The sequence below is a fragment of the Pogoniulus pusillus genome, chromosome 25 (assembly GCF_015220805.1).
Source record: "Pogoniulus pusillus isolate bPogPus1 chromosome 25, bPogPus1.pri, whole genome shotgun sequence".
Taxonomy (NCBI): Eukaryota; Metazoa; Chordata; class Aves; order Piciformes; family Lybiidae; genus Pogoniulus; species Pogoniulus pusillus.
In genome coordinates, this window is record NC_087288.1 from 18449268 (window position 1) to 18467724 (window position 18457).

Genomic DNA, 18457 nt, shown 5'->3' on the forward strand with positions numbered 1-18457 from the left:
TTTCATCTCTTGAGAAAACCTCTGTATTGATCTCTAGACAGACAAGCAGCAACCAGCATGGCAGGACTGGATACAGCACACACAGAGTCATGCTTTCAAAAGCCCCCAAGCCAAGCAAGTTCCCTCTCCTCCCTGGCTGCAGCTCCTGCAAGGGGCAAGACCAGGGGCAAGACCACTGAGCCCCACCACAAGGATAACAGCTTCTTAGGGTGACAAAGCTGGTGAGGGGCCTGGAGCACAGCCCTGTGAGGAGAGGCTGAGGGAGCTGGGGGTGTGCAGCCTGCAGAAGAGAAGGCTCAGAGCAGAGCTCATTGCTGTCTGCAACTACCTGAAGGGAGGCTGTAGCCAGGTGGGGTTGGGCTCTTCTGCCAGGCAACCAGCAACAGAACAAGGGGATAGAGTCTCAAGCTGTGCCAGGGGAGGTCTAGGCTGGATGTTAGGAGGAAGTTGTTGGCAGAGAGAGTGATTGGCATTGGAATGGGCTGCCCAGGGAGGTGGTGGAGTTGCTGTCCCTGGAGGTGTTGCAGCCAAACCTGGCTGAGGCACTTAGTGCCATGGTCTGGTTGCTTGGCCAGGGCTGGGTGCTAGGTTGGCCTGGCTGAGCTTGGAGGTCTCTTCTGACCTGCCTGATTCTGTGACACTGTATTTTTTAAAACAGAGTCAAAAGTACACAGCCTAAGGTGGGAAAAACATCTCCTCTGGAGTGCCAAGTGCTCTGCTGCCCCTTCCCAAGCCAGAGGGCTGAACAATGTAAGCATTTAGGACGAGTGCCCAAACGCTGCGCACCTGAAGTGCCTCTCCCTGGCGAGGCTGCTGCAGCAAGCCAGCACTCTCTGCCATGCTCTAACTTGTCTCCCTGTCTCCAAAAGGAGGAAAGCCTGTACATCAGCTTCTGCAAGGTGCTCACCCTGCTGAGAGGCCCCATGTCCCAGGGAAGCACACAAATTCCAGCAGGCACTCACACCTTTGGCAGCTTCTCCTCAGAGTCAGGATTGCTCTCCTGGCCAGAGGGTGTTACTCTACCTGTTCCAGCCACTTGGACAAAGCACAGAGCAGAAGGGATCAGCACAACTGCAGAGAGGCACAAACTTCTACACCACTTTCCCTTTCCTCCCTGATTTGGAGACTCCTCTTTTGTCCCTGGCCATGCCCATGGCTCAAAGCAAACACTAATCATCATTTTACACAGCCTGAAGAACAGCAAAGCTAAATTCATTTCCCACCTTCCCAGAAGAGCAAATTTTAGAGCAGCTGACAAAATACCCACACTGACAGATGCATTAACTTTACCTTCCATCCTTGGGATCAAACTCTGGGGGCTACTGTACACACTCTTCTCCCTGCTGGGGAAGAGACAGTCTTCCCACAGCCAACAGCTCCAGCCCAGCACTCTGCTCAGAAGGATCATTCCTGACCAGCCAACACAAAACACTTCTTTTCAGCCTCACAAAGATGCACAACTGTGAGATTTATTCCAGCTTTCAAGAAGATGGGGATGGAGGTGAACTGTCCCACTCTAGCCTGGTCCTTCCTTACCATCTACTCTCTATTTTTCATGCTCCCATCCCTACAATGAAAATGAAAGGTGGAAAGGGCAGCACAGCAACCCTGGATAAAGCAGGCAGCCATCACAGAGAGTAACAAGAGCTCTCCTTTCACCCTCACTCCTGTAAAGCAACACCAGATTTTTGCTGACTGCTTACCCTCTGCCTAAGGCAACCTCTGCAGCTGATCTGGTGCTGCAGGACACCTCCAGAATGACATTGCTCCTGTCCTGGGCAGCAATTCCACCCAAACAAGCAGAAAAGCATTACAGCTTGAAGCAGGAGGGTGAAACATATGCTGCCAGAGCAGCACAGCTGAAGGGAGCTCACAAGCTGCTACTGCATTTCATAGAACCATAGAATCAACCAGGTTGGAAGAGACCTCCAAGATCATCCAGTCCAACCTATTTCCTCCTGAAGTAGGTGAGCTCTCTCCATGGAGAAGCTGCTGGCAAGGACACCAAGCTAGGAGCAGGTGTGGAGCTGTTAGAGGGTAGGAGAGCCCTGCAGAGGGACCTGGCCAGGCTGGATGGGTGGGCAGAGGCCAATGGGATGAGACTGAACAAGGCCAAGTGCAGAGTTCTGCACTTTGTCCACAACAACCCCAAGCAGTGCTACAGGATGGGGACAGAGTGGCTGAGAGCAGCCAGGAGGAAAGGGACCTGGGGGTACTGATAGAGAGGAGCTGAAGATGAGGCAGCAGTGTGCCCAGGTGGGCAGCAGAGCCAGTGGCATCCTGGCCTGGATCAGGAACAGTGTGGCCAGCAGGACGAGGGAGGTTCTTCCTTCCCTCTACTCTGCCCTGCTGAGACCTCATCTTGAATACTGCATTTGGTTTTGGGCTCCCCAGTTGAAGAGGGACAGGGATCTGCTGGAGAGGGTCCAGCAGAGAGCTACAAGGATGATGAGGGGACTGGAGCACTGCCTGACAAAGAGAGGCTGAGGGACCTGGGGCTGTTTAAGTCTGGAGAAGACTGAGAGGGGATTTAATCAATGTTTATAAACATCTGAGGGCTGGGGGTCAGGGCAGGGGACAGGCTCTGCTCACTGCTCCCTGGGATAGGACAAGGAGCAATGGGTGTAAGCTGCAGCACAGGAGGTTCTGCCTCAACACAAGGGGGAACTTCTTTCCTGTAAGGGTCACAGAGCACTGGCACAGGCTGCCCAGGGAGGCTGTGGAGTCTCCTTCTCTGGAGCCTTTCCAGGCCTGTCTGGATGTGTTCCTGTGTGCTCTGTGTTAGATAGGATTGTCCTGCTCTGGCAGGGGGGTTGGACTGGATGATCTCCTTGGGTCCCTTCCAACCCCTAATATTCTGTGATCTCAAAAAGTCTCCTCCAAGCTCACAGTTCTATGAGCTATGAAGGCAATTACAGCTTCTGGGCTGTTCTTCTTTTGGCTTCTCCAGAACTTCTGTGCTTGCCTGGCAGCCAACCACCAGGTAGGAAACACATCATATCTCTCCACCCACTCACTCAGTTTGTTTGCCCTCTCAATTACTCAGCTTGCTTGAGAGACAACTATTTTTCCAGTTCACCCTTAATACCCCTGGCTCAAGCACACAGCTCAAACAGCAGAAGAAGGCCAGCACCTTCATGGCTGAGGGGCTTGTTCACACAGTGCTTGGAGGCTGAGATGTCCTGCTGCATTTCACACAATCACAGAGTGGTCTGGGTTGGAAGGGACCTCAAGGATCATCCAGCTCCAGCCCCCTGTCATAGGCAGGGACACCTCCCTCTAGAGCAGGTTGCTCAAGGCCTCATCCAGCCTGGCCTTGAACACCTTCAGGGAGGAAGCAGCCACAGCCTCCCTGGGCAACCTGTGCCAGTGTCTCACCACCCTCACTGCAAACAACTTCCTCCTAACATCCAGTCTCAATCTCCCCTCTGCCAGTTCAAACCCATTCCCCCTCATCCTGTCATTACCAGACCTTGTCAATAGTCCCTCCTCAGCCTTCCTGTAGCCCCCTTCAGATACTGGAAGGCCACTATAAGGTCTCCTCCAATCCTTCTCTTCTCCAGGCTGCACAGCCCCAACTCTCTCAGCCTGTCCTCATGGCAGAGCTGCTGCAGCCCTCTGAGCATCTTCATGGCCTCCTCTGGACTGGCTCCAACAGTTCCATGTCCCTCTTGTGTTGGGGGCTCCAGAACTGCACAGTACCCCAAGTGGGGTCTGAGGAGAGCAGATTCCCCACCTGGAGGGGATTTCTGGTTCACATTACCCTAGATCACCAGCCTCAGCTTTTTCCCCACTGTAATTCCAGGGTTTTATTTACAGAGTGACTTGGCAAAGCACTTTGTGGCCTATCTTTGCAAAGCCTTCATATTTTGCAGCATCCCAGAAGTGGCCCAGAGAAGCAGAGCCACGGCAGTCAAGAGAAAGACTTCAGACAGTCAAATCCTTAGAGCTCTGCTGAAGATATGGGAAAAAGCCCTACAGACAACCCTGTTAAACTCACACTGTGCCAGGACAAAATGGAGCACACAAAGCACACAGAGAGCACCAAAAGCAAAGGACTGCTTGAAAAGTTGAAAGTGCATCAAAGCACTGGGCTTCACAACCCCATCCAGAGGCATTTTTGCTCTGGATGCATGGATGCCTTTTACCTCTGCCTGCATGGAAAGGTGGCAGGCTGCTGGACAGCTCATCTCAGCCTCCAGCTGTGTGAGGTCAGCAACAGAGAACCTGACCAGCCTCCAACAGGAGCACTGCAGGACTCTCTCCACGTAAGCACCCACACCACTGCTGAATGCTTCTGGAGCAACTGCTTGCTAGCCAAGGAAGCAGTGTGGAAGTTTCTACTTCTTAATGACACATAGATCAGTTTAGGCTTGCTCTGCTTTGTTACCTGTGGCAGAGGATGATGTAGATTCATAGAATCAACCAAGCTGGAAGAGACCTCCAAGCTCATCCAGTCCAACCTAGCACCCAGCCCTAGCCAGTCAACCAGACCATGCTACTAAGTGCCTCAGCCAGGCTTTGCTTGAACACTTCCAGGGATGGCAACTCCACCTGGGCAGCCCATTCCAATGCCAATCACTCTCTCTGGGAATAACTTTTCTCTGTGAAAAGAACTTCTCTCTGTGAAGAACATTTATACACATGCAAAGCTTTGCCCATCAGCCACCCATCTGGAGAACCAATAAATAGTTTGGGTTGGAAGGCATCTTACAGGTCATCTAGTTCCAACCCCCCTGCCATGTGCAGGGACACCTCCCACTAGATCAGGTTGCTCAAGGCTCTGTCCAACCTGGTTTTGAACTCCTCCAGAGAAGGGGCACCCACAACCTCCCTGGGCAACCTGTTCCAGTGTCTCACCACTCTCACTGGAAAGAATTTCTTCCTAATAACCAGTCTAAATCTTTCCTCTTAAAGCCACTGCCCTCATCCTGTCACTACAAGCCCTTGCAAAAAGTCCCTCCCCAGTTTTCTTATAGATCACCCTCACATACTGGAAGACCACTCTAAGGTCTCCCTTGAGCTTTCTCTTCTCTGGGCTGAAAAGCCCAAACTTTTGCAGCCTGTCCCCACAGGGGAAGTGCTTTGGCCCTCTGATCATCTTTGTGGCTCTCCTCTGGATCCTCTCTAACAGTTCCACAGCCTTCTTGTGCTGTGGGCCCTAGAATGAGACACAGCACTCCAGGTGGGGTCTCATGAGATCAAAGTAAAAGAGGAAGAATCCCCTCCCTTGAGGGGATTTTGATGCTGCCCAGGACAGTTTGTCTTCTGGGCTGCACATTGCCAGCTCACGTTGAGTTTTACATCAACATTAATAAAGACTGTGAAGATTTGATATGGCTACAGCTCCTCTGAACCCAACATCAGTCTCACTGGACAGTTTCACAGTGAATCTTTGCAAAAGTAAAGCTGAATACAGCCTACAGCACCCACAGAGAAACCCAATGGTTTACAATGACAACATCTCTCCTACTTGTAGGACCTTCTTGTTCCTTGCTTCACGGGGACAGTGCAATACTGACTTGCATTATGAAGCATGGCTCTAGGCAAAGTGACTTCTAACAAAAGCCTTCACCAACACAGAAAGATTGACCAAAGCTAGCAAGTCACCTGGAAGCACTTCTCTGTAAGTACAAGTTCTGCCAAGAGCCTCCAGTAAAGTCTCCATGCAAGGTAAGGAAATTTCAGAGGCACCACAGGGATTCAGCAAACAAAAGCTTCCAAGTGTAAGCACTGCGTGGCCAGTAAGCACCATTATTAGACTAGGTGCCAGTCACAGATCAGCAGCTCACAGATAAGAGATGTCAAAGAAGTACTCTAACAGGTGGTTACAGCAGAGGAACCATGACTGATAAGAGCAGCACACGAGGAGGCACAGAGCCCAGTGCCCATTTGTATTAAGCATGCATTATTCTATGCCTGAAAGGCCTACAGCAGTTCTCCAAGCCACAGCTGCTAGCAGTGCCTGCATTTTCTCCAGGCAGCCACAGAGAGCATGTGGACATTGCTTGAGCATGTCCAGAGAAGGGCAACGAGGCTAGGGAGAGGCCTTGAGCACAGCCCTACGAGGAGAGGCTGAGGGAGCTGGGATTGGTTAGCCTGGAGAAGAGGAGGCTCAGGGCAGACCTTATTGCTGTCTACAGCTACCTGAGGGGAGGTTGTGGCCAGGAGGAGGTTGCTCTCTTCTCTCAGGTGGCCAGCACCAGAACAAGAGGACACAGCCTCAGGCTGTGCCAGGGGAGATTTAGGCTGGAGGTGAGGAGAAAGTTCTTCCCTGAGAGAGTCATTGGACACTGGAATGGGCTGCCCGGGGAGGTGGTGGAGTCACCGTCCCTGGAGCTGTTCAAGGCAGGATTGGACGTGGCACTTGGTGCCATGGTCTGGCCTTGAGCTCTGTGGTAAAGGGTTGGACTTGATGATCTGTGAGGTCTCTTCCAACCCTGATGATACTGTGATACTGTGACTGCATGCTACCAGAGCTGGGAAATGCCTGCTGTCATGTGCCTAAGGTCACAGAAGGACCAAACACTCCTACAACCAATGTTCTTTCAACAGAGCCAGCAATGCCACTAAACGTTTATCATGTACATATTGAAGGCAAGCAACGGCTCCCCCCTTGACAACACCATTTCTTATGTTGCCCACTTACCCTTCACTCTTGGTAGCTGGGAGCTGCTTCTTCAGAGTTTCTTTATCCTCAGCTTTCAAGATGCTGAAGCCCAGGAGCTGGGTGGCCCCATAGGCTGGGAGGAAGCCCAGCTCCGCTCGGCGGCTCACGAAGCAGTCCGGGTGGTACCAGTTATCTATCATTCCCAGCTGTGGCTTCTCAGGATGCACCATCTTCTTGGAAATTCGGATCTGGCCCTGAGGCAAGTTAAAACGACACAAAAGCAATCATTAGGCCACTCTGGAAAGAGTAGGATGTTAAGGAGTTAGCAATACGATGCTTCGTGATGCTCTACACCTGTAAAACAGCAACAATGCCTCTGTCAAAGACTGCAACTTCTGTTGAAGCCCTTTCACTGCACTTCTGCTTTCCTCAATGCTCTTTCTAGGCTGTGAAAACTCAGCTTTTGAGGTAATCTTCTGTTGAAAAAAGCACTCAACATCAGTAATCCTACAGGCTTCACTCCAACTCCCAGTAAGCTGGAACAAGTAAACTCACCTCATGCAGGCTTCTCTAAAAATGAACTTTATGTTCCTACCACTCAAGTGGCACTGCCAATATGGCCTCATCCCATCTTACCACAAATAACTTTTCAGACACCCAACCAAGTAGTAGGCTCAGGTGAAACAATTCATGCTCCAAGAAAGAAATGTCTCCACAACCATCACCAATGTTTCTGCAGAAGCAAGCATACCAGCACTTGATACTCAACTGGCACACATCTGTCAGAGGCTGACAGTTCCATTTTGCCAACTGTCTTTTAAAGCAGAGCACCAAAACAGCTGCATCACTGATGCTGTTCACTTTCACAGAGGTAACAGACTCATAGAATCATTAAGATTGGAAATGCCCTCTAAGTCCAACCATCAACCCAACACCACCACATCCACGTTTCTTGAACACCTCCAGGGATGGTGACTCCACCACCTCCCTGGGCAGCCCATTCCAATGCCAATCACTCTCTCTGACAACAACTTCCTCCTAACATCCAGCCTAGACCTACCCCAGCACAACTTCCAATGCCTGACCACTCTTTCAGTAAATAAATTCTTCCTAATATCCAACCTAAACCTCCCCTGGCACAGCTTAAGGCCGTAATACGGACACACTGCACACAAGCAGAACTGGCCTAGATGAGGTGGAGAAAGAAGCCATCACCTTTGTAGTGCTGCAACAGGCAGGAAAAGCTGCACTTAGTGCTGGCACTTTTGCCACAGAAATGCTGGTGAGTGGTGCTCCACCCTGCTCCAAGACCCAAGTGAAAGGAAGCATTGGCAGGTTTGAAGTCCACGCTACAATGCCCTAGGGATGCCTTTACTGTCAGCTGTCCAGGACAGTGCTCCTCAGACACAGAAATACAGGCTCTGCAAGTGCTCTCCACATGCAGGACAGACAGGAAGCAATTGTAGAAGTCACTGTTAGAACTGGAATCGGTGGGAAGAAAGACAAGAGATGGAGAACTAAGAAAAGCTTTATAACCTTTTCTATTTTCTGTTCACAGCCTTTGCAAGTACTTCTGTTAGACTTGGCATATTCTGCAGCAAAATCATTGAGGCTCTTCTCAGCCTTGCCACCTCCTTCCTGTTCCCCTCCTTTTCCTGGAGAACAAAGCAAATACAGAGTTTGGCTTTAAAAGGCATTCCTTTATTTTCTCATGCTCTGTCCCAGATTGTTAGCAGCCTGCATTAATAAACCTCTGTGTTCCAGCATCTCATCTGTCAAGAACTTGAACACAGAGCAAGATAAGCAGTCCACACTCAAAAGCACTTTCAATACAGAAAGAGTAGCAACTGTACAGGATTGCTTATTCCAAAAATGCAAGACACTTTTAAAGGTGCACTGAGCTAACCCTTTCTGCTTCTTTCCTGAAAGGGAGATCTTGTTAAAGAACTGACTGTAAGCACAGTGACAAATAGCTCTGCTTCAAAGCAAAGCTCCTCCTCCCCACTGCCAGCTCCCTTTTATTTCTTATTACTACATTTCAACAGGCAGACCTCAATCTAAAACTGCTCAGCACCCTTGGTTTACACAGAGATGCAGCAAGTTTAGTCTGCTCTGCATTCCACTCACTTGCTCCCCTGACTCACTAGCTCACGGTGTGGCAATTTCTGTGCGCTGCGGTGAAGGTATCATTAAACCAACATCCTGCAACAGCATTTGTTAGATACAGTATTAAATAACTCAAATTAAAACACACCAATAACTCAAAACACACCAATCCTGCTGCATTTCACAATGCATCTGCAACTGACTTGGATTTTGCCCTTGGTGACCTAACATGCTGGATCACACTGCCTAGTACTGGAGTGCAGAGACGCCACAACTTCCAGTACCACTAGCTGAAAGGACGTGGCAATCACATAACCACAATAACAGCCCAAAAGGAAGGAGCACAGTTCCAGGTGAACCTCTCTGCATTTGGAGGTCTCTGCTTACCTCCTCCAGGGCCTCCAGTTTCAATAGCTTTCTTGATTTTCTCCTGATCTTCCCACCGGAGCTCGGGGAAGCCGTCGATGTCTGCGTGGGACACGACTCGAGCCCGCTTCCAGAAGCAGCTGTAGTGGTGCCAATGAGGGATTTTGCCATCAAACATGGGTGACTGGGAAGAAAGCACATTAGGCAAGATGAAGTAACTCAGACAGAATCAAGGGGAAACAAAACCAACACCCCACTCCCCAAAAATCCCCAACCAGCCAAAATGAGGATAAAAAGGAGTACCTGGGTAAATAGAAGTGATTTCTAGGGGGTTTTTGTTCTTCTTTTCAGTATTCTTTTTCTCTCAAATTAAGAGATGGATGCTATTTAGGACAAAGTCTAAGAAGATCATCTCATATGACAGACAAGCTGCTGGAAAGAGGTCCCAAAGGGCACAGCCACGAAAGAAGCATTTACCTAGCTTAACCAGTTCATCACCCTGCTGCTTACTTGGCCCATCTGCTTTACTCAAACAAGAAGGTCATAGCCTCAGCATGGCTCTATCAACCCCAAGCAGACAATGAGAGGTTTCTGCCCTGTGAAACTCAGGCCATCTGCAGCCATAAGCAAAGTGAAGTAGAGGTTGTGGAAAAAGTAACATGATTCTGTTCATCTCCTCCGAGGCAGCTGGAGCGCGAGAGGCTGCTGCCCTTGCGCTGCAGGAGCCCAAGCACAGTGCACATCTGCTTCAGAGCCACGTCTCAAGCAAACTGCCCGTGCCCGAGAGCCTGCTTCCAGGCACGAGACAGGAGGTGCAGCTCCAAGGACTGTGGGCTGAAGGAATTGCCTCCTGAGGAGGCTGCAGGAGGCAGACACAAAATGCAAGGGAAAGGCAAGAGCCCAGTGAAAGTCCTGCGTCAGGACTGAAGTGTCATAGCATTATAGAAATGTTTTGGTTGGAAGAGACCTCTAAAACTGAGTGCAACTGTCAACCTACAACCATCATAGCCACTAAACCATGCACCACAGTGCCATGTCCACATGTTTCTTGACCACCTCCAGGGATGGTGATTCCATCACCTCCCTGGGCAGCCTGTTCCAATGCCTGACCATGCCCACAGGAAAGGAAATTTTCCTCATCTCCAGCCTAAAGCTCCCCAGCACAACTTCAGACCATTTCCTTCTCTTCCCTGATTCTAGGGAGACCAACCCCCACCTCACTCCAGCTTGTTTTCAGGTAGTTGTAGAGAGCACTGAGGTCTCTCCTTAGCCTCCTCTTCTCCAGACTAAACAACCCCAGTTCCCTCAGCTGCTCCTGGTAACACTTGTTCTCTAGGTCCTTCACATCACTCAGGACCTCCCTGAAGTGCAGCTCCAGGGTGCCCTGCCTTGCACCAGCTTTGCAATGGAAGGGCTCTGCTTGTTTATGACTCACATGTGAAGTACCAACCTGGTGTTATTCTGATTTCCTATCACACAAAATAACTGTACAGTGGTTTAGCTGCCAGTAATGCACACAAACAAATGCTGGACTAATAATATTCACCACTGCATCATTATTGTTATTGCTGATCCAGAATTAACAACCTAGGGAAGCATTTTCTGTGTCACTCATCAACAGGAGGAAGATCTCCAAGCTGAAAACAACAGCATTTTAGCAATGAAGAGAAAGGAGGAGGAAAGGGCTTCAAAGACCACAGAGTGAGACAAGGCTCTTCTCTCAGGTGGCCAGCACCAGAACAAGAGGACACAGCCTCAAGCTGTGCCAGGGGAAATTTAGGCTCGAGGTGAGGAGAAAGCTCTTCACTGAGAGAGTCATGGGACCTTGACTGCCTGGACAGATGGGCAGAGTCCAAGGGGATGGTGTTCAATAGCTCCAAGTGCAGGGTGCTGCACTTTGGCTACAACAACCCCATGCAGAGATACAGGCTGGGGTCGGAGTGGCTGAGAGCAGCCAGACAGAGAGGGATCTGGGGGTACTGATTGATACCCACCTGAACATGAGCCAGCAGTGTGCCCAGGTGGCCAAGAGAGCCAGTGGCATCCTGGCCTGCATCAGGAATGGTGTGGCCAGCAGGAGCAGGGAGGTCATTCTGCCCCTGTACTCTGCACTGGTTAGACCACACCTTGAGTCCTGTGTTCAGTTCTGGGCCCCCCAGTTTAGGAGGGACATTGAGATGCTTGAGCGTGTCCAGAGAAGGGCAACGAGGCTGGGGAGAGGCCTTGAGCACAGCCCTACGAGGAGAGGCTGAGGGAGCTGGGATTGGTTAGCCTGGAGAAGAGGAGGCTCAGGGGAGACCTCATTGCTGTCTACAACTACCTGAGGGGAGGTTGTGGCCAGGAGGAGGTTGCTGTCTTCTCTCAGGTGGCCAGCACCAGAACAAGAGGACACAGCCTCAGGCTGCACCAGGGGAGATTTAGGCTGGAGGTGAGGAGAAAGTTCTTCCCTGAGAGAGTCATTGGACACTGGAATGGGCTGCCCGGGGAGGTGGTGGAGTCGCCGTCCCTGGAGCTGTTCAAGGCAGGACTAGACGTGGCACTTGGTGCCATGGTCTGGCCTTGAGCTCTGTGGTGAAGGGTTGGACTTGATGATCTGTGAGGTCTCTTCCAACCTTGGTGATACTGTGAGAGCTGGGAGCCCCAATTAAAACTAACCATCAACCAAAGCTGTAAGGGGACATCTAAATTCCCAGCTAGATGCTTTCCATAAGCCAGGATTTGCATTACCTGGTTACACTCACAGCACCACAGCCACACAGAAGTCACCCTGGGGCTGCTCTCAATGTATCAGGCACCAAACATTGCTCACTCTTGACCTCTGGGCCCTGGAGAACTCCTCATGGCTCTGTCCCTGACACAAAAGCTGTGGGATCACAAGGTACTGGGATGCATGAAGGGCACACTGCTGCCACAATCCACAAGACAGCCATGCAACCAGCAGCAGATCTCTGCTACAGGGAGCTGTGCACCCACAGTGTGACTCCTCTCTGCATGCAAAACGAACCTCCAGGCAAGCCAGACCTTGTTGACACAACTTCTTTCTGCTCACCTATCTCTAGGACACAGTTTCCCAAACAAACTACGGGAAAAGGAGAGATCAATTCACTTTCACGTTGCATGTGCAGATAAGAGAAACTTAGTTCCAGTTGGAAGCAAAAGTTGAACCTGCTGGTTCTGCAGGGGCTGAGTGCGCACCCTGTGCCAAGCACCGAGCATCTCACTGTCATTCAGAGCCCAGCTAACATCCTGGTTTGGGCTTCCCTTTCATTTCTTCTGCACAATCTGTCAAAGACCTCGGTGCACTGAAGGCAGCACTGAGGCTGCTCTGCAGGGGACTTCCCCAAGAGGGAACAAGAGGCTTGGGTGCTCTGGGTTCTTGCAGGGGGGGATGCTCTGCAGCAGCGAGTGACAAGTGTTGTGTTGGCACAAAACCTGGCAGTGGGGAGAGTGAGCCCTCTGCATAAGAGATCAAGCAAATTCGAGACGTTGTGAGAAGGCAAAAATCAGAAATAAAGAAAGAACTGAAATCACAAACGGGTGATGCAAGACCAGCAGTTCTGGGGAGATGGATGGCTCAAAGGCAGCGGCTCTGCGAGAGATGCCATGGTCAGAGCTGTTCCCTCCACCTGCCCTCAGGAGATCGCTGAATAAACCCACCCCTGCAAAAGTAACACCGTCCCTGCGCTAAGGTATGCTGAGGGCCCACAGGCTCCTACGCTCCTGCCAGAAGGAAGGACAAAGCCTCCTCGCAGCAGCCTGACCTGCTGGGGAAGACAGCAAAGGACAACACGTGCGAGGGAGCCGGAGGAAAAGCAGCCGGAGCCGGGGAGGAGGAGCAGAGGAGAGCAGACATCTCCAGCGAGAAACAAAAGAGAGGCAGCAGGAACACGTGCGAGCAAATGCTGCAGCCTGGCACAGCCTGGCTAACAGGGATGGAGGCACTGAGAAACAGAAGCCAAACAGGTATTTCCCTTCCAGGGAGCCAGCCCCCGCTTCCAGCCCAGGCAGACCTGCCAGCCCTGCCCCGGCAGCCAGGCATCCCCCGGGGCAGTGCCAGCCGCCCGTCCTCCCGCAGCCTCTCTGCACGGTCTCCCCGGGCACAAGCCGAGCGCGTTCTCCAGAAACGACTTTTGGGCTTTGCAGAGCGCTGCTCCGGCGTTCGCACCCCGCGTCCTTGCTGCTTTTCCATAAACAAACGGGCAAACCTTCGCTGCCTTTCCCAGGACACCGCCACACACCCATATCCAGCCTGCTCCCGCCTGCACCACCCCTTCAGCCCCCTCGCTGAAGACACGCCAAGGTCCCAGCCCGGGATGGCAACTCCTCGCCCTTCCCCGAGCAACCCCCCCAGAGTCTCCCGAGAAAGCAGCGTTGGGCTCCCCTGCGCAGAGGGACTTCTCTCTCCCCAGCCCCCCGGAGCCGGGGGCAGACTCAGGCCGCGCAGAACACAAGCACAGCTCTGCGGACAATTTCCAGCCCTCCAACACCAGGCGGGGCCCACTCCGTGACCTTGCGAGCCTCTTCCCTAAAAGACAAACAATTCCAGGAGAGCTGGCTGCAGAAAACGCCTTCGCGTTCGGCTGACTGCGGTCCAGCTGCCCGTTCCGTGCCCGCAGTGTCCCGGGAAACACCGCCCGGCTGCTGCCAGCCCCAGCCTAGCCACCAGCCCTGCGGCAGCTCCGGGTGCTGGGCGGGGAAGCTGGGGGTGCTCACCACCCGCAGCCTCTTTTGCCTCTCTCGGTTTCTGTCTCGCATGCAAAACACGCCCCAAACGCAGACTCCTCTGCCTCGATGCGGAACCCCGCGGGTGACAGTCGGTCCCCAGGGCACGGCAAAGCCCAGCCACAGGGCTTGCCTCCCGCCGCCAGTCTCCCCGCTCTCTGCCCGCCGGGTGACAACAAAGAGCCTCCCTGAGCGCCTGAGCCGAGCCCTCCTCCTGCACAATCCGCGGCTAATGCACTTAACGGTGAACTCTGCACCGCTGCCCCTTCAGACACCTTTACAGCCCACCGACAGCTCCCCGGGGACCAGCACCCCCCAGACCGCACGGCGGAGGGCGGCAGGCAGAGGTGCCGAGGAGATCGCAGTGAACGGCAGGCGACGGCGCTTCTGCTAAAAATAGGCTGCCCCTGCCCCCGCAGCTGCGGCAGTGGAAAGAGGACGGGCTGAACAGCTCCGAAACAACGCGGCGGGCACCGGCAGGGGGTCCCCGGCCCGGCAGAGCTGCCCGCACCGCCGCCGCGGCGGCTGCCAAGCCGAGCGGCCAGCCCCGGCCCAGGCCTCGCCACGCGGTACCTGCACCATGAGGGCCAGGCGCAGCGAGTCCTTGGCGATGCTCTCGCCGCACTTCTTGCACGAAGCGCGGCCGCTCTTGGCGTACTCCGCCCGGTACAGCTTCTCCGCAGGCTCCGCCATCGCCGCCCCAGCTGGCGCCGCTACCCCCGCGGAGCCGCTCCGCGCTGCACAGCGGCCACGCCGCGCTGCTCCCCGCCGCCTGCGGCAGCACTAGCCGAGCACCGAGCTCCCACTCGCACTTCAGCAACCGGCCGGCTCTGTCGCTCGGGTATCGATTGGGTGCGCCTGGCGGTGCCTGGAACGTTCCGGTTCGCCGGAGGGTATCAGGAGGCGGCGGGGAGCGGCGCGGGGCTCAGGGCGGCGGGAGCCCGGCACGGTGCGAGGGCTCCTGCCGCCCACGGGACGGTGCCTGGGCCCGGCCACGGCAGCCCGGGCAAGGCCTCTCGCCACCCGTTCCCGTAGTCGGGATGGCCGGTTCCGCGGCCCGCGCTGAAGAACGGGTATCCCGCGAACAGCCCTGAGGAGAAATGAGCTCTGTAACAGAGAAGGGCTGTGGAGCGGTAACCGGCTCCTACCGGCTCCTCCCGGCGCCTCTGCCGGCGCCTCTGCCGCCCGCGCCCTCGGGCTGCGCTCAGGCCAGGCGCTGCAGCCAGCACAGCTCCACAGGCGGTACCGGCTCCTGCAGCACCCACACCGGGGTCAGAACAACCCCCGGCAGTGCCGCAGGTTTGGGGCAGAGTGGCTGGAAAGCTGCCTGGCGATGCTGGCTGAACATGAGCCATCAGTGTACCCGAGGGGCCAAGGCAGCCAGCAGCATCCTGGCCTGGGTCGGGAACAGTGTGGCCAGCAGGAGCAGGGAACTCATGCCCCTCTACTCAGCACTGGCGAGGCCACAGCTTGAATACTGCCTTCAGTTCTGAGACCCTGAGCACGAGAAAGACATTGGGGTGCTGAAACATGTCCAGGGAAGGGCAGGGAAGACAGTGAAGGGTCTAGAGAGTCTCAAGTTGTGCCGGGGAAAGTCTAGGCTGGATGTCAGGAGGAAGTTGTTGGCAGAGAGAGTGATTGGCATTGGAATGGGCTGCCCAGGGAGGTGGTGGAGTCACCATCCCTGGAGGTGTTGAAGCAAAGCCTGGCTGAGGCACTTAGTGCCATGGTCTGGTTGACTGGCTAGGGCTGGGTGCTAGGTTGGCCTGGCTCAGCTTGGAGGTCTCTTCCAACCTGGTTGATTCTATGATTCTTACAAGGAGCAGGTGAGGGAAGTGGGACTGTTTAGCCTGGAGAATGAGGAGGCTGAGACAAGCCTTCACTGCTCTCTAAAACCCCCTGAAAGCAGGCTGGAGTAAAATGGGAGTTGGACTCTTCTCCCTACTATCAGGTGACAGAATGAAAGCAAATGGCCTGAAATTGTGCCAGGGGAGGTTTAGGTTGGATATGAGGAAAAAAGGTCTTTGCTGCAAGAGTGGTCAGGCACTGGAACAGGCTGCCCAGGGAGGTGGTGGAGTCCCCATCCCTTGAAGGTAATTCAGGAAACATGTGGACAGGGCACTTTGGGATATAGTTTTGTGGCCATGATGGTCAGATTGACAGTTGGACTCAGTGATCTTAGAGGTCATCTCTAACCAAAACAATTCCATGGTTATATAAAAGGCCCAGCATTTGCCCCACCATGGGGCCTGACTTGCTCTCCAGTGCCAAGGTGGCCCTGACCAGTCGCTTTCCCCACCATGGGGACCCTCTTCAGGTGCTGTGGTCTGGAGTAACTCACCCCTGTGGGGAAATGCAGCACCCAGCTTTTGGAGAGATACCAGTAAGTCTACAGAGAGCCTGCACAGATGCCTCCTTTCCCTCCTTTCAGCTCCATGTAGAGAAAAAGTGGGGAGTTTGTGCCTGGACAGGTCTGGAGTATCCATGGAATCTTGGCTTTTTGTCTCCTGTAGCAGGTGATATCCTCTGGTGTCAGCAGAGGGCACTGGCTCCGTAGCTGCACTGGAGAGAGGAAGAGGAGAGCACTGAAGTTCTTCCAAACCTTTGCTAAGGACTTGCAATTATTTCACAGTGATTCTGGAATTAAGTTCAACTAAAGTGGGATGTTCAGTCCTGGATGGGCTTCAGACACCTCGCAGGTGTCAGTCTGAGCAGCATCCCAGCAAACCTGTGTGGCCTGAGATGTCAGTGCACCTCTGATGTCCTGCCTCCCATCTCCCAGATTGCTATGGGAGTTTGCAGTGTTTGCTTCACAGCGAGCCCACCAACAGCCTGCAGATTGACAGTGTGCTGGGGATGGACAGATGTACCCTGAAAGCATCCCTACAGTTTTGGGAGTGGGGAAGAAAGCTCTCTGCGGTGCACTAGATGGTGCTGCACACACAGAGTTGGGTGCAGGTGCTCAGCACAGCAGAGTCTTTGCTGTTTCCCATTGCTGTCTGCTTCAAGAACTTCTGCCCGGGGAGGTGGTGGAGTCGCCGTCCCTGGGGCAGTTCAAGGCAGGATTGGACGTGGCACTTGGTGCCATGGTCTGGCCTCAAGCTCTGTGGTAAAGGGTTGGACTTGATGATCTGTGAGGTCTCTTCCAACCCTGTTGATACTGTGTGTGATACTCTGTGTGATACTGTAAGAAGCAGTGGTTCTGAGGCCAATTTAATCTTGCACTGGAAAAAAAGGACCCAGGAGAGCTCATCTGGATGATCTGACCAGGAGCTGGGAGAGGATGCTCCCCATGCTGCCTGCCAGTAGGTTTCCTCAGTTTGAAGGTAATTTGTGTGGGCTTGCATTGCACCCATGTCAACAACCCTGCTGCTACCTTGCTCTGTCCCAAGATTTTCCAAGAAAAGAACCCCCAAGTGACACACAAATAAAGGTTGACTCACAAGAATTGTCCTGAGTCAAGTCAGTGACCTGTTTAACTTTGCTCCTGCCTCTCCCACTGACCATCTGCCATAAGAAAGGCCAAAGGACCACTACTTGCTCTCCCAAACATTTTCCACCCTCCTGGGATCTGTGGCTTAGAGATTTCCTGCATGTTATTATCCTGGGGGGGGGAATTTTTTCTTCCAAGAATTTGTGTCCAGTTTCTCTGAAAATACTCTGTGTTTATATGGTGTTTATTTATAGGCTTCAAGCAAAAGAGAAGAGGCTTCTTGTTCGTGTTTCTTCTGGCTGAGACCATTTTCACTACCAAGAAAAAGCCCTGTCTAAATACCACAGCACTGCTCTGCAGCCTAGAGACCAGCAGGGGACCTGTAAGATATCATGCAGTCCCCTACAGAACCACACACAGACATTCAGGGGTGTGCAGGCATGAAAACCAGCAAAGAAAGTGGTGGTAACAAATGGCTGTTTGAAGCTTAGCTTTTTTGTTGTTTTGGGTTTGGGGGTTTTTTATGGCTGGATGTGCAAGCCACTGAATTAACACCGTGCAAAAACCCAGAGGGACTTGAAGGGGCTGCAGAGGGTGGCCTCAGGAGGTCCAACAAGGCCAAGTGCAGAGTCCTGCACCTGGGTCAAGGCTGTGCAACAAGGCCAAGTGCAGAGTCCTGCACCTGGGTCAGGGCTGTGCAACAAGGCCAAGTGCAGAGTCCTGCACCTGGGTCAGGGCTGTGCAACAAAGCCAAATGCAGAGTCCTGCACCTGGGTAAGGGCTGTGCAACAAGGCCAAGTGCAGAGTCCTGCACCTGGGTAAGGGCTGTGCAACAAGGCCAAGTGCAGAGTCCTGCACCTGGGGTCAGGGCTGTGCAACAAGGCCAAGTGCAGAGTCCTGCACCTGGCTCAAGGCTGTGCAACAAGGCCAAGTGCAGAGTCCTGCACCTGGGTAAGGGCTGTGCAACAAGGCCAAGTGCAGAGTCCTGCACCTGGGTCAGTGCTGTGCAACAAGGCCAAGTGCAGAGTCCTGCACCTGGGGTCAGGGCTGTGCAACAAGGCCAAGTGCAGAGTCCTGCACCTGGGTCAGGGCTGTGCAACAAGGCCAAGTGCAGAGTCCTGCACCTGGGTCAGGGCTGTGCAACAAGGCCAAGTGCAGAGTCCTGCACCTGGGTCAGGGCTGTGCAACAAGGCTCGCCGCAGCCCTGCTCTGCTCCCCTC

At 53.4% G+C, this 18457-nt stretch overlaps 1 protein-coding gene across 2 annotated transcripts in view; it reads right to left on the reverse strand.

Moving 5' to 3' along the window:
* The window catches only part of PARP1 (poly(ADP-ribose) polymerase 1), a 57504-nt gene extending 42932 nt beyond the window's left edge, over positions 1–14572 (reverse strand). The window contains exons 1-4 of one of the 2 annotated variants that reach the window (XM_064164613.1): positions 14378–14572; positions 9104–9266; positions 8147–8265; positions 6650–6864 (exon numbers count right to left, since the gene is read on the reverse strand). In XM_064164613.1, coding sequence (XP_064020683.1) covers positions 6650–6864; positions 8147–8265; positions 9104–9266; positions 14378–14497 — 617 coding nt within the window. In that variant the 5' untranslated portion in view covers positions 14498–14572. Of the gene's footprint in view, positions 1–6649; positions 6865–8146; positions 8266–9103; positions 9267–9385; positions 9543–14377 lie in introns of those variants that run through there. The other variant, XM_064164614.1, reaches the window with a different exon arrangement.
* Positions 14573–18457: the final 3885 nt, after the last annotated feature.